The sequence below is a fragment of the Lepidochelys olivacea genome, assembly GCF_965140295.1.
Source record: "Lepidochelys olivacea isolate rLepOli2 genome assembly, chromosome: 1".
NCBI classification, from domain to species: domain Eukaryota; kingdom Metazoa; phylum Chordata; order Testudines; family Cheloniidae; genus Lepidochelys; species Lepidochelys olivacea.
In genome coordinates, this window is record NC_140411.1 from 21,685,542 (window position 1) to 21,700,349 (window position 14,808).

The 14,808-nt window shown below is 40.1% G+C and overlaps 1 protein-coding gene across 1 annotated transcript in view; it reads left to right on the top strand.

Annotated features, from left to right (window-relative positions):
• Positions 1 to 1,663: 1,663 nt before the first annotated feature.
• PCF11 (PCF11 cleavage and polyadenylation factor subunit) overlaps positions 1,664 to 14,808 on the top strand; it is a 29,230-nt gene continuing 16,085 nt past the window's right edge. The window contains exons 1-6 of the mRNA XM_084651631.1: positions 1,664 to 3,465; positions 8,177 to 8,302; positions 10,814 to 11,002; positions 11,486 to 11,680; positions 12,651 to 13,756; positions 14,041 to 14,230. Of these exons, the coding sequence (XP_084507757.1) occupies positions 3,277 to 3,465; positions 8,177 to 8,302; positions 10,814 to 11,002; positions 11,486 to 11,680; positions 12,651 to 13,756; positions 14,041 to 14,230 (1,995 nt within the window). The 5' untranslated portion in view covers positions 1,664 to 3,276. The remainder of the gene's footprint in view (positions 3,466 to 8,176; positions 8,303 to 10,813; positions 11,003 to 11,485; positions 11,681 to 12,650; positions 13,757 to 14,040; positions 14,231 to 14,808) is intronic.

Here is a 14,808-nt window from a genome sequence, read left to right on the forward strand (position 1 = left end):
CCCCAACGAGTGGCGGTAGCTATGTTGGCGGGAGAAGCTTAGGTTGGTGTAACTTATGTTTCTCAGGGGGTGGCTTATTTACACCTCTGAGCAACATAAATTATACCGACATAAGTGGTAGAGTAGACATAGCCTCAGTGAACTTTAATGTAATACTGGTCTGGTCAACACTAGAAAATTAGGTTGGTTTAAGTATGTTGGCCAGGTGAAAAATCCATAGAAAAATCCACACCCCAGAGTGCCGTAGTTAAGATAACCTAAATCCCCATGTAGAATTGTTCCAATGACTTAGCTACCACCTCTTGGAGAGGTGGATTACCTACACCAATGAGAGAAACCCTCCCCTCAGCGTAGGTAGTTTCTACACTTAAGCACTATAGCCAAGAGCTGTTGCACTGTAGCATTTCAAGTGTAGACAAGCCCTCAGTCTCTGGGTTTTTCCAGGGTCACACCATGCTCACATGCTGGTGCTTGGCTTTCTTGCCTTTTTACCTCTCCCAGACAGTCCTGTGTGTTCCCAGCTTCTTTTCTGTGTGTTCTATCACACACCCACACCCTCCTGGTCACAATACACATTGAACCCTGTGTCTGCTCCTATGATGCTAGTTTCTGGGCAGTCTCTATTAGGCTTTGTTTAAGTCCATGAGTGATGCAACCCCATACTCTGGGTGTCCCTAGCCTCTGACTGCCAGAAGTTAGGAGTGGACGACAGGGGATGGATCACATAATGATTGCCCTGTTCTGTTCATTCCCTTTGAAGCATGTGGCATTGGCCACTGTCGGAAGACAGGATACTGGGCTAGCTGGACTATTGGTCTGACCCAGTATGGTCATTCTTATGTTCGTAACTGTCTCTTACAACTATCTTAAATGGAGGATTCGTTCATACATCTGCCTGCCCCTGAAGGAGGTTTTAACTCAACCCATAACAAGGTTTCACCCACCTCATTACAGTATAGTGCTCGTGTAGACACGGTCCAAGTTATAGCTGTATAACTTTAATAGTTTTTAGAGTAACAGCCGTGTTAGTCTGTATTCGCAAAAAGAAAAGGAGTACTTGTGGCACCTTAGAGACTAACCAATTTATTTGAGCATAAGCTTTCGTGAGTGTCACGGTTCCTCCCCCACTCTGAACTCTAGGGTACAGATGTGGGGACCTGCATGAAAAACCTCCTAAGCTTATCTTTACCAGCTTAGGTCAAAACTTCCCCAAGGTACAAAATATTACACCTTGGACTGGCCGCTACCACCACCAAACTAATACTGGTTACTGGGGAAGAGCTGTTTGGACGCGTCCTTCCCCCCAAAATACTTCCCAAAACCTTGCACCCCACTTCCTGGCCAAGGTTTGGTAAAAAGCCTCACCAATTTGCCTAGGTGACTACAGACCCAGACCCTTGGATCTTAAGAACAATGAACAATCCTCCCAACACTTGCACCCCCCCTTTCCTGGGAAATGTGGGATAAAAAGCCTCACCAATTTGCATAGGTGACCACAGACCCAAACCCTTGGATCTGAGAACAATGAAAAAGCATTCAGTGTTTTACAAGAAGACTTTTAATAAAAAATAGAAGTAAATAGAAATAAAGAAATCCCCCCTGTAAAATCAGGATGGTAGATATCTTACAGGGTAATTAGATTCAAAAACATAGAGAACCCCTCTAGGCAAAACCTTAAGTTACAAAAAAGATACACAGACAGAAGTAGTTATTCTATTCAGCACAATTCTTTTCTCAGCCATTTAAAGAAATCATAATTTAACACGTACCTAGCTAGATTACTTACTAAAAGTTCTAAGACTCCATTCCTGGTCTATCCCCGGCAAAGACGACTACAGACAGACACAGACCCTTTGTTTCTCTCCCTCCTCCCAGCTTTTGAAAGTATCTTGTCTCCTCATTGGTCATTTTGGTCAGGTGCCAGCGAGGTTACCTTTAGCTTCTTAACCCTTTACAGGTGAGAGGAGCTTTCCCCTGGCCAGGAGGGATTTCAAAGGGGTTTACCCTTCCCTTTATATTTATGACAGTGAGCTACAGCTCACTTCATCAGATGATTTAATAGTGTAGCTCAAAACTATGTTCAAAATGAGAGGGGTCAAGAGTTGTATGAGAATTGATTCATTTATGGGCTGTTCTCGTAGTTTTTTACAATCATTTACAGTGCTTAGTTATTACAGTAAAAGACGATCGTTTACAGTGCTTAGTTATTATAGTAAAAGATGATCTGAAAAACAGATTGTCCATCTGAAACAGGGACAACTGCAGGGCGTGTGCAGCACCTCTGGCCAGCCTGAGGGGCTGTTGGGAAGGCGTGAATGAGGATGGAAGCGGTACAGGCGCCAGCCCAGCCTGCTTGGGCTCTGAAAGAACAACAGGACGGAGCAGGCTGTATAGTCTGGGTCTCCCTTAGCACTGGTGTCTGACACCACGCAGGATGTTGTGAGGACAACAGAGCGTCTAGCACAAACTTGGCTGCCTTTATTGGCGTTGTTTGCAAGCCACCAGGCTTCAGGGTGGTTAAGTAGGCCTCAGACCAGCCCGAGTTGCCATGCCAACAGCTGAGCGAACGGACTGGCCAATAGGAAACTAGGTCTCGGATGGTACACAGCGCTTGACGACGCAGCTGAAGAAAAGTACGGGTGTAGGCGGTGGAGTTACGTGGAAGAAGCAATCATAATTTAGAACTTCGGGGAAGGGCGGGTTTACAAGAGAGAACCAATCAAAATTTAAACCAGTAAAGAGAGGCGGGATTAAAAGCCACAACGAATCAGGAATGAGGGAAGAAACAAACCAACCAATTGTAACACAGAGCGGCGAAGAGGACCCGGGGTTTAGTGCGAGAACCAATCACGTGAAAAAATAGCCAATCACAAGTAGCTACGTTACCAGGGAGCCAATCAGAAAAAGCGAGGTCTAACATTGAGCCAACCAGAACACAGTAAGGGAACAAAAGGGGCTTCCCAAGGGCCCGCCCCCCTCCCCTTAGAACAATTTCACATGACGCAACGGTTGGAGGAAGAAGAAATTCGCGAGTCGCGGCCGCCGCCATTTTGTGTGTGTAAGATTGAGACGGCGGCGGCTGGGGAGGCGGCAGTAGTACCAGCGGCGGCGGCGGCACCATCAGCAGCGGGAGCCCCGGCCCGGAGGATGCGGTAGAAGATCCCGAAGGCATCGGCGAGGGGCGGCATCGCTCGGCGGCGGCGGCGGCGGGGGATCGCGGGGAGGGGGCTCTCGGTCGGTGGGTCGGGTCCTGTCGCTGGCCCCGGTCCGAGGAGGATGTCGGGCCCGGAGAGCAGCGCAGGCGGCGCCGAGGCCCGGGAGGACGCGTGCCGCGATTACCAGTCGTCGCTGGAGGACCTGACGTTCAACAGCAAGCCGCACATCAACATGCTGACCATCCTGGCCGAGGAGAACGTGCCCTTCGCCAAGGACATCGTCTCCCTGATCGAGGCGCAAATCGCCAAGGTTTTTATATTCCACCGACTACTACTCCTACCTATACTGCTGGGGGGACAGGCCGGGCAGGGGCGAGGCAGGCCGGGGCGTGGGGGGCGCCTGTGTGTGTGGAGGGGAGCCCGGGGAGCCCGGGGCGGGGGGCTGGCGGAGCCGGGGGAGGGGGACTAGGCGAAGGCAGGGAGGCGGGGATAGCAGGACGCGGGGGGTGGCGGGGCGCTAGAGGCAGGTGACTGCCCACGGAGGTGGGGGCAGGCAGGAGGACTGGGGATTTGAGGAAGGGACGGATCGGAGGCGGCAGGAGCGGCGGGGGGGCGGCTTGGGGAGGGGGGCTGGGGAAGGGTTCCGGGGCCAGCATCAGGGGAGCTCGGGGAGGGAGGAAGGACGGGCCCAGAGCAGGCAGGCGGGGAGCCATAGTGCCAAACGCGGGCAGGGAGCGAGGCACCGGGGATTCATCTTCTCCACACCGAGTGTAGGCCCCTTGCAGGCAGGGGAGGAGTAGCCCCCCGCCCCGACACTAGCGTGCTGTCGAGCACGGGGATAATTGTGACAGGGAATCTGGCGTCCGGGGAGGTGTCGGGAATCGGCCCCCGGAGCCGCTCCGAGCGGACCATAGATATTGGGAACGAAGGCCCGTGTAAATCCGAGAGACAACATGGCGGCCTGGCAGTGACGGGGCCATAGGACCACCTCGCCCGGCAGCCGGGGTCCCCTGGCTGTGGGGATGATACTCAGTGGCTCTGTTTTGACGCTTAAACCCATCAGTTCAGTCATTTGTAGTGCAATTATAACCACGTTCTGGGGCGGGTGGAGCGGGGGACACAAAATCGTAGCTTTTTTCTGGGTAGTTTAAATAAATGAAAATAAATCGGAGTTTTGTAGAAGAAAGATTTCCCGTTTCTTAGTTTCTAAATGAAACTCCCTCATAGTTTGAAAGACAGGACTATTTCCCCTGCTTCTTTTTGAAGACATCCGTGGGGTGGGGCTGGGGCAGAATCTGCTCTGATGAGGAAAAGTTTATTTAGGCAGAGCGAGGGCGAACATCTGTTCTGGTTAGAGAAGTTCCAGTGGTGGTGATGGGGTTGTTTCCTTAGAGAAGTTTATTTTGGTGTGGGGAGTCTGTTCAGGCTATAGACTATCTGCTTCACTAGAAGCTTAGTGTGGTGGGTGTGTGTAATCTAACTTGGTTAGAGAAGCTTATTGGTCGGGGCAGGGGAGAAGAAATGCAGCTTGTAGGATCCTAACATGGCGCCTGAGAGCACATGATACAAAGGGGAAAGAGGATGCTTCCTCAAAGCCCAATCCAGGCAGTTGCTGACATCAGTCAGCCATGGGCACATGGGGGTTTATTACATTTTTTTAAGCAGAGGATTTTAACTAGCCCTGAATTTAATTCCAGTAAAATAGCTCCTTTTCATCCCCGCCCCCATCAACACAACCGACTCTTTCTCCCCTGTTCCTTCTGCTATTAGGTGGTCTAGGGCTTTTGTATTGTGGCTTTAAATTGAGGTTTATCATAGGGAAAATTGTAAAATTTAGATGGGGAGGGAAAGGCCTCTAAAGTTATTTATCTTACAGTCAGAGCAGGATGGCTACCTACGGTGGGTTCTCCAGACCGTTGTCCAGACTAGTTCTAAATGTCTTCAGGGGCTGGGCTTTGCCTTTTCTTTGGGGGGGTGCTTTCTCAATCTGATAGATTTCATCATTATTTCTAATACGGGGCAATGGATGTGCATATTAAATAATTTGTCATAAATACCAATGCTGTGAATTTTTTCCTTTTTGGGTGGTTTTAGAGCCTCCCTGTTTTTTTAAAGATGTTTTAAATCCTGTATCTATGGTTAGTTTTGCCTAGTTACTGTTAGTGACTGGTTACATAAGGCAAGTTTTTAGTTCTTCCTGGGAAATTGACCTCCTTTACTAAGCCACTTTAAAAAAAAAAAAAGTGTTGCCTGGAGACAGTTTCTGTTCAGTGTAAAACTGAGTGGTTTGCTTTACATTTTAATAAATGGTTTTGAACTGTGTGACTGGTATTATAAAATTTGTAAATAAAACGTGTGAAATATGTATTTGTCTTTTTATTTACCATTGTTTAGTGCAGAATCTGTTTCCAAAATCAATATTATTTACATGGTTATTTGTTAAGTGTTTAAAAGTGACATGACTGGGGGTTCAGATATCAAAATGAGTTTAAGGTTCATATTCTTCAGAAAACTAATAAAAAAAACCCCACAGAGACGCACATCTTCAGCAAAAATTTCATACATTCATTGAAAGAGAACAGCAAGCGTTCTCTAATGAAGGCCAAACCCCACTGTGCAAACAAGCTTATAGTTAGTATTCTTCAATGTTCTGGTTATTATGCTGCACTCCCCTGGCTTTTGGGTAGTGTCTTGTGGGTATCTTTCAGCTAATAGAAAGAGTTCTGTGCTGTATTCTAACTGTATTGGCATCTGAAAACCATAGTACATTCCAAACTAGGATTCACTCTTGTGGTTAATGGAGAACTTGATAACTATATTGACCTAATAAACACTTCCGGAAATGAAGACTTAAAAATTCCAGCCTTATCTAAGCCTTGGTTCTTAAAATATAATACCTGAATGACTGAAGTATTCAGCGTTGGGTTTTCTATATAAGTCTTTTAAATTACATGAGTCAATGCTAAAACAGGCTGACTTCCTTACCAGATTGAAGTACTTCCACGTGTGATTACTTCACAACCTGGTGTGTAATGCAAGTGACACTTTTTAAAATGACTTTATTAGTTAAAAGGATCCAGAAGATCTCAGACTTTAGCGTAGCTGAGTATACTGAGCCTGTGTGCAAACACACTCAGTGATGAAATGGAAAAATGTATAGCTCCTACTGTATAAGTAGCTCTTGGGAATAAGGGCTGGTCAGACAGCTGTGTGTGTTTCACTGAAATCTGACTTCGATTATTATAATCTTCCTGTTTTTTTTAAACAAGCCATTCAGAATTAAAAAAGGTTTTTAATAAGCTACCTTAAGAAGAAACCAAAACCATCCCAGCCATTTTAATATCCAGCAGCATTGGACACTTAGTCTTTGGCTTACTACGGCCAGAGGTGTATCTGTTTCACACAATAGTGTTAAAATATGCACATTTTCAATACCCAGATGAGAGAGTGTACTGATGATGTAAGCCATATTGTGCATTTACCACAATTAGTTTTTATATTTTAACTGCACCTTCCTATTACATATTAAGACATGCCATATACTAATTTAATTTTTCAGTATGTATACAAATTACTTTAGGCTGCTACCAGATTTAATGTTTAAGAAGAAATTACCCCTTATTTGCCTCTTTGAGCAAGCTTCAGGTCATGGTAGTGGAATGGTTTGAAAATATTATAAATAAAAATACATTTAAGAGTGAAAACACAACATAGTTTGGCTCTGATTTACCCACATACAAGACTTGTAGACTCAAAATGACCTATATTAATTTTGTGTGCAGTTTTCTTAAGCCACTCTAACGGGAAAGGTACTAAATATAAAACTGTAAAGCAAGAGCACTTCCACACGCTTGTCTGGACAATGGGTTTTGTGAAGTGAGGTGTCGAATGATTTATGGACCCACTGGATAACCCCGTCTAAACTTAGCTATGAGTAAATGTACTGACATTTATACATGGACTTGTGGGATGGTAGATGGGGAAAGTTTTATCAATGGATGTTCCTGTGGAAGAGGAGCAAAGTTAACACAACATGTGCCTTTTACGTTGTCCTTTCAACAAGTCTGTGTACCTGCTGATGCTTTCTGGAAGATTGCTGTGCCTTCTGCTTGTGAAAGCCAATAGTAGACATTAAAATTCATTTTGGGGGGTTAGGCCAACAAGGCTTCATTTGCTTTGGAAGTTGCTGTACCAGTCTCAACACAACCACACTAGTCCTACTGCACAAACTAAGTAACAGTCTTGTGTATGAACTTAAAAAAAAATTCCTGCTCCTTTGACAATGGAGAGTCCGGAGTTTGAAGACTACCTTGAGTGAAAATCTTGGTTTCCAGACAAGCTCATCCGTACTCCCATGACCAACCTCATAGTTGAATTTTGTTTGGGTTTAGAACTTCTTGTTTTAGCTGCATGTTTTGCATACAGCTTGAAAATCTGACTGAATAACTACAACTGCTATAGGAGGCCGAGACTCCTCGTTCGTTTGGATTGCGGTGACGTAACTTTATTCCAAATGTAGGTTACAAAAAGACTGTCGTATTCAACATATAATCTACATCTACAGAGTTACATTTTTGGGGCCTTTCTGCCAGAAGTCTGAATTCTGTTAACTTGAAATTTAGATAAACAGCTTTAAGTTACAAGTCACAATTATTAGAAGTTCCAGCACTAACTAATAGTGGTTTCATGTTAATTTAAAATCTTTCAAATGTACCTGAAACAGTTACGTTCAAACACTTAATAGTAACACTGTCTGGTGTGCTAATTTTTTTTGCCAAAGTCATTTCATACACAAACTTAAAACAAATAACTAAACTGTTTGTGTTTTTGTTTGGTAGACACACAGCACGGTACTTGTTGATAATAAACTTCCCAAGTTCAGTTGTACAAAATAATCCTTTGTTTTGTAATGTCAGCCAAAAATAGAGACCTGTATTTTTGGGATTGGTTATCCTTTAATCTTAAAAATGTTCAAATGTGTTTGTAATACTAAACTTCTCAGTTTCTTCTTATTACTTCAGGCTCCTTCTACAGAGAAGCTTCCTGTTATGTACCTTATGGATTCCATTGTCAAGAACGTTGGAAGAGAGTATCTTACTGCATTTACTAAAAACCTAGTTGCAACATTTATTTGTGTATTTGAAAAGGTACATATGCTTTCAGAAAGTTCTGTAGTCTAATCAAAGTTGTCTCCTGTATAAATAAATATTTGCCTTTCAGCGTTGGGTTTTCTTGCATGGTGAAGTATAACAATGAATATGTTTTTTAATTTGTCTTTTACTACACTGTTACATATAAAAGAAAAGCTGTTAGAAGTACCTAAGAGAGAGGTTATCAGATCATGGTGATTATGAAGTGAAGTTTTGCTAAATTAACATACTTCTGTAGTATATCTCACTAAAGAAGTTCATATTAGCATTTTTTCTGTCATGTAATATAACACTTACCTGGTAAGATCTATTGCTGTGGTACAGGTTAATCTATTTTAAATGGTGGTTGTTTTGATTTTGTTTTTTTAAAGATAGTGAATGCCCTTTATGCAAAGAAAGTACTTGGACATTATTCTCTCTCTCTCTTTTTGAGAGGGCGATTATTTTTGCCTTTTGTAGCTGAAGTTGACTTTGTTGTTCATTTTAAATTTTTTGCACCTGGAGTGGCAAAAATGAGTGCTTAACTATGAAGAATGCAAGTCAGTGACACGCTGACATTCATTTAGTGGCCTATGGTGAAAGGCTTTCTAAGAAAGTAAAACTAGCATGTTACACATGAGTGTTTTGTTTCAATGTTGTGATCAAGTTATGGGTCCAGAGCTGCAAACTCTTTGTTCATGTTTGTCATCCTTAATCACAAGAAATAATTGGGACTATTCTTCCAAGGAAAAAAGACAAACCTGAGTAAAGTTTTTGAAGGATTGGGTCTTAATGGATTTAAATCAAACTGGAAATGAGTTACCTTATGTAATTTTCTGTATATCAAGATAAAATATCATCCCATAAATTTAGCAGATAAAATTAATTAAAATTTTTGGTGGATATTTAGCATTTTCTGTTCAGGTTTTACATCCCATTAAGGATCTCAATGTTTCTTTTAACACTTCAATTCATATGTATCTTTTTAAATGTTAATTTTTACTTTGTGAATAGTTGTTGAATAGATTGAATTGATGAACGTAGACTATTTAAAGGAACATTTCCATGTTCTGTAAAGCCTTGTGAATTAAATCATGATAACAGGTGACCAGTAAAAGCTCTGTCCATGCTTTTCCAGTGCAACAGGATCTAGAACTGTGGATTATAATTGACATTTCTGAGCTTCATAGGTTTACCATCCCTTACTTTGAACCACTCCCAATTATATTCTGTTTTAATGCTTATTTAATACCTAAATACTAAATGGATGTCACGTTTAATAGTTAAATTGGCATTAAAATGGATAGAAGCCAGTTGATACTGTCTTGGATTCCAGTGTTGTTATTGTTATAAATCTTGCTTATTAGTAAGATGGTCACTAGCAAGAGTAGTCAGATTTTCAGTTCAATCCTTGCAGCTATTTTTGCTGTGAATTTCAAACTACTGTATTTAAGAAAAAATAGGTAGATCTTTCCTTTAAGGATTACAGAGCACACTATTGATGGGAATTCTTTGGAATGCTTCAATTTAGTTTGAAACTTCAAATTATAGTATGTTTTTTATCAATTTGTATTGATAAATTTAGCACTGCAGTAAAAATTGTCTAAAAAGCAAAAATTTATTGGCTTAAATAACATGAACTATGGACAGCTGTTGAGGTACATTGAGTTAAGGGTCTTCATATTATAAGCATTTATTAATAAAGCAAATAAGAGTTGAATATTTTTAATATAAATTTCTAATTCACCTCATGATAGGATATTTGAAACTATTGAAAGCGTTTATAAAAAGATAGATACACTAGAGATTTAGCACTCTAGTTTATGGATCCATGTCCTTATACAATTGAACAAAAACTTTAATTGACTTCTAGGTAATTTTATTTTTGCTACATTTATTCAAATTGTTTCCCAATGATATGTTGTAGTTGAGTAAAAACAGAGTCAAAACGTTGTGATGTACAAGCCAAATGTCTAAATAATGATGTGAAAGCTCAGTAAATCAGAATATTTAGAAGGCAGTTCTCTGATTTGCTAGCAGTTTCCACTTTGTCAATCGCTATAGATTTATATATTGTATAGTTTTTTGGCTGTCAGTATTTAAATTTTTTTTTACAGAAATTGGGCAAAATTAAGAAATTTGAGCATCTTGATATACAAAATGAAAAGCCTGTTAAGGAGGATGGTAACATGCTATGAAACCCTCAAATGCCTTTCAAGCAGCAAATCCACATATACATTTGTGCTGTTTTAAGGTTTTCATAGAATAACTGACATATGCTCTTCAATTAAAACCTACATTGGACAGGTGCTGTACTTGGTTCTGTTGGTATATTTGTATGTTTCTTAGAACAATTTGCTTAGTTCTAAATACTCAGCTGTGTTCATTAAAGATTTTATGAAAGGATAAAGTTTCTAAGTTAGTGCAGGTATAGAATAAAATATCTGAAATTATAATCTTTTTTTAAGCATGTGCTAAAGTTGTTTTATATTAACTTAACAAGCCATAGAATTGTTCTGTTGTTTTTAGGTGGATGAAAATACTAGGAAAAGTTTATTTAAATTACGCTCCACATGGGATGAAATTTTCCCTTTGAAGAAACTGTATGCCCTTGATGTCAGAGTCAACTCATTAGATCCTGCTTGGCCAATTAAACCTCTACCCCCAAATGTGAATACTTCTAGCATCCATGTGAATCCTAAGTTTTTAAATAAATCGGTAAGTTTTAATGTGATTTCTGCATGAGCAGATGGTGATACACAGTTTTTATTGTTTACGTGTCCCATTTTGCTGACACTTTGTAAGCCATTATTAAAGAATTTTGAAGAAGTAGATGATCTGTATAGGCAGCCAGGTAAGACACAGTTCTCAATTATTTAAAGATTAATTGGGTTTATCTTTCACATGTCAAAATTGGAGTTTAACTAAAATGCTGAATATTCATTGCCTATTTATAAATTGTATTAAATGATAGTTTTTAAGCAATCACTGTTTGAAAATTTGAATTGCGCAACATTTTAAAATGTTCTAATGATTTTTTTCATGAAATTTAAAAACTAATTTATAGTTGGTAAATTGTAATACAAATGAAATAAAGTATCCATACAGCAGTTAAATGAGATTCGGTTACAATTTTGAACCTCTTCCACTTGTTTCTCCCTCCAAGAGTTGTAATGTCCTTCAAATTATTTTTCTTTGTAGGCTGAGGAATCTCCTGCACCTACTTCTACAGTCAGTTCATCTGGTACCTCAACTCCTCCAGCTGTTCCTGAAATTCAGAAGAATTTGACCCAAGAGCAACTAATAAGACAACAACTGCTGGCAAAGCAAAAACAGTTGTTGGAACTTCAACAGAAAAAATTAGAGCTGGAGCTGGAACAGACTAAAGCCCAGTTGGTGAGTAGGGAATTAGTTTTGTCATACATTGAACAAAACAAATGGAAATTTTTTGTTGTTTGAAGTATTTATAAAACAATATCTTGGCTGTACTGTTCGCTGTATATGTAGTGGAGTATGGCAGTTTTCTCCCTTTTGGGAAAGCCAAGTTGTCGTAGAATAAGGCCATGTTCCTGCAGTGGTATTTTCCAACGTGGAGCTAATTGTAAAATTAGGGGTTTTAGGATTAAATATGTATTACTTCCAAATATCTTAGTGGTTTTTTTATTCAAAACTGGAGTGATGGAAGGCTTTTTATTGCAACTTGACTTTTTATTACAATTTACAATTTTTGTTGTTTTTGCGTTCCCAAAGTGATATATGTCTGGCAACACAGAGCCAACCCTCCCATTTTTGTAGTAGTCACTATACTATATACATGTTAAAAGCACACAAACCATGTATTTTCAGCAATTTTTATCCCAGTCGTTTTTTGAAAACAAAACATTTGTTTCTAACATAGACTGGAGCAGGAAGCCTGTATAAATATTTTCAACACACATGTCAGGTTTGTCTCCCAAAAGGCAAATGTGTCAGTCTTACCATGCCTATCATGTGTTCGTATCTTGAATTTCTACTTTTTCATGATTTCTTGGGATCAGATGGAAAAACCCTGAAATACAATAGTGAAAAACTTTACATCACGTTTTGAAAGATATATATATATATATATAAGTAGTCTTTTATGTAGCATTGATATTGCATTGTTTTTCCACTTGATCTTCATTTCTGTTTTCTGTAATGCTACTGCATTTCAGTACAAGTGCTTAGAGGACTGGTCCTAGGCGTGATTATTTTGTATTTAACTGGTTTAATCATTAACTTTCGAAGCTTTTTCTTCTGTAGTTGATTTTCAAGGTGCAGTGCAGCTGAGTAACACTGGTTTAGGGCTTATATTTTACATGCTAACTCTTTTTTCCCCCCATTTTAGGCAGTTTCTCTTAGTGTTCAACAAGGGGCAACCACCATGGGTTCAGTTCAAGCATCTTCCAAACAACATGTTTCACAGACTCCTCATATGACAGTCAAAGCTCCTCACCAGACTTCTGTGCAATCTGAAAAAAACAGACCATCTCCATCTTCTCAGTTTCATGATATCAAAGTAGTAAACAGAGATCCTCGTCTTAATAGGATGGCTCAACATTCTTCTCATGTTAAAGATCAAAGTCATAGGAAAGAATTTCTGTCTACCACAAGTCAGTCTGATATCAAGGCAAACAAAACACTGCAGGCTGAAAAACAAAATTTGTCAAAGCAAGAAAAGTTAAAATCAAGTGAGAAAACACAGAAGAAAGAACTTGATCAGTTAGATGCAAAATCTAAATCACCATCCCCTTTGAAAAGCAAGTTATCCCATACTAAAGATGCTAAAAGCCAAGAATGTGAGGGTATAAAAGTATCTGAAATTAGTAAAAGAGATCCAAGATTAAAAAAGCATCTTCAGGAGAAGCCAGATGGTAAAGATGATGACACAAAGGAAAAGAGGAAAAGTATGGAGCGAAAAGAAAAAGAGGAACATAAGACATCTGAACACAGACCTGTTGGCAGCAGAAATAAAGTAATTAATGGTATTGTTCAAAAACAGGACTCTATTACAGAAGAGTCAGAAAAACAGGGTGGAAAACTTGGGAGATCAAGTAATAGAAAAAGGTCCCGATCACGCTCTCCTAAGTCTCGATCACCATCTACCCATTCACCAAAGAGAAGAGAGAGGAGATCACCCAAAAGAAGACTGAGGAGTTTGTCTCCTACTTCCTCGACTCCTAAAATTGGAAAGCTCCGTCAGTCAGGGCCTAAGCAATCTCATGTTGAAGAGTTTACACTAACTACAAGGGAAGAAAGAAATTCTAATAAGAGGAACCTTAAACAGGATACACGAGATCCAAGGAGATTGAAAAAAACTCAAGAAGACAGACCACAGGAAACTGCAAATCAGCATTCTACAAAGTCCACTCCAGAACCAAAGGAGAATGTGGAAAATTGGCAAAGTTCCAAATCAAGCAAAAGATGGAAATCTGGTTGGGAGGAAAGTAAAAAGTAAGTTACTGATTTTGAGCTTGATCCTGCTGATGAAATCAGTGGGAGTTTTGCTATTGACTTTAGTAGAAGCAGGATTGGCGTGCAATATTCAGATATCAAAGCAACGGGGGCCTTTAAACATTTTTACTGGCAAACTAGTGTAATCATTGATGCTGAGTTTCTGTTGTGGCTGTAGCACATCAGATCTAGATGGAATCAGTTCTAATGTGAATGTAATAAATAATGTTTCTTGTATAAAGAAACAATGTATATTTTAAGTAACCTGATTTTATTATTTTCAGTCCACAGCAGAATGACGAACATCAAGTATCTAGTAAATCTCCTCATCAGAGGCACAGGGAGATCTGGGCGGCCAGTAAAGGAATTTTGTCACCTCGAGCCCCAAAGCAACAGCATCGATTAAGTGTGGATGCCAATTTGCAGATTCCCAAAGAATTGACTTCTGCAAGCAAACGAGAGCTACTTAAAAAGGTAACGTTATAATTAGTATCATATGTAGGGCTGGAAGGACCTTAACAGGTTAAGTCCAGCCCTCCATGTTGAGACAGGACCAAGTAAACTTAGATCATTTGTCCAGTCAGTTCTTTAAAACCTCCAGTGATGGGGATTCCACAACCAGCCTTGGAAGCCTATTCCAGATTTTAACTAACCCTATAGTTAGCATTTTTTTCTAATATCTAATCTAATTTTCATTGCCGCAGATTAAGTCGGTTACTTCTTGTCCTACCTTCAGTGAACATGGAGAACAATTGATCCTTGTACTCTTTGTAACAGTTATTTGAAGACTATTTTCAGGTTCCTCCTGGGTCATCTTTTCTCAGGACTAAATTTTCTCAGTTTTTTAATAGGTCAGGTTTTCTAAACCTTTTATCACTTTTGTTACTCTCCTCTGGACTCTCTCCAGTTTGTTCATATCTTTCTGAAAATGCGGTACCCAAAACTGGACTTAGTACTCCAACTGAGGCCTCGCCAGTGCCAAATAAGGAGGAACAGTTACTTCCCTTGTCTTTCATATAACGCTCCTATTAATACATTCCAGATATTAGCCT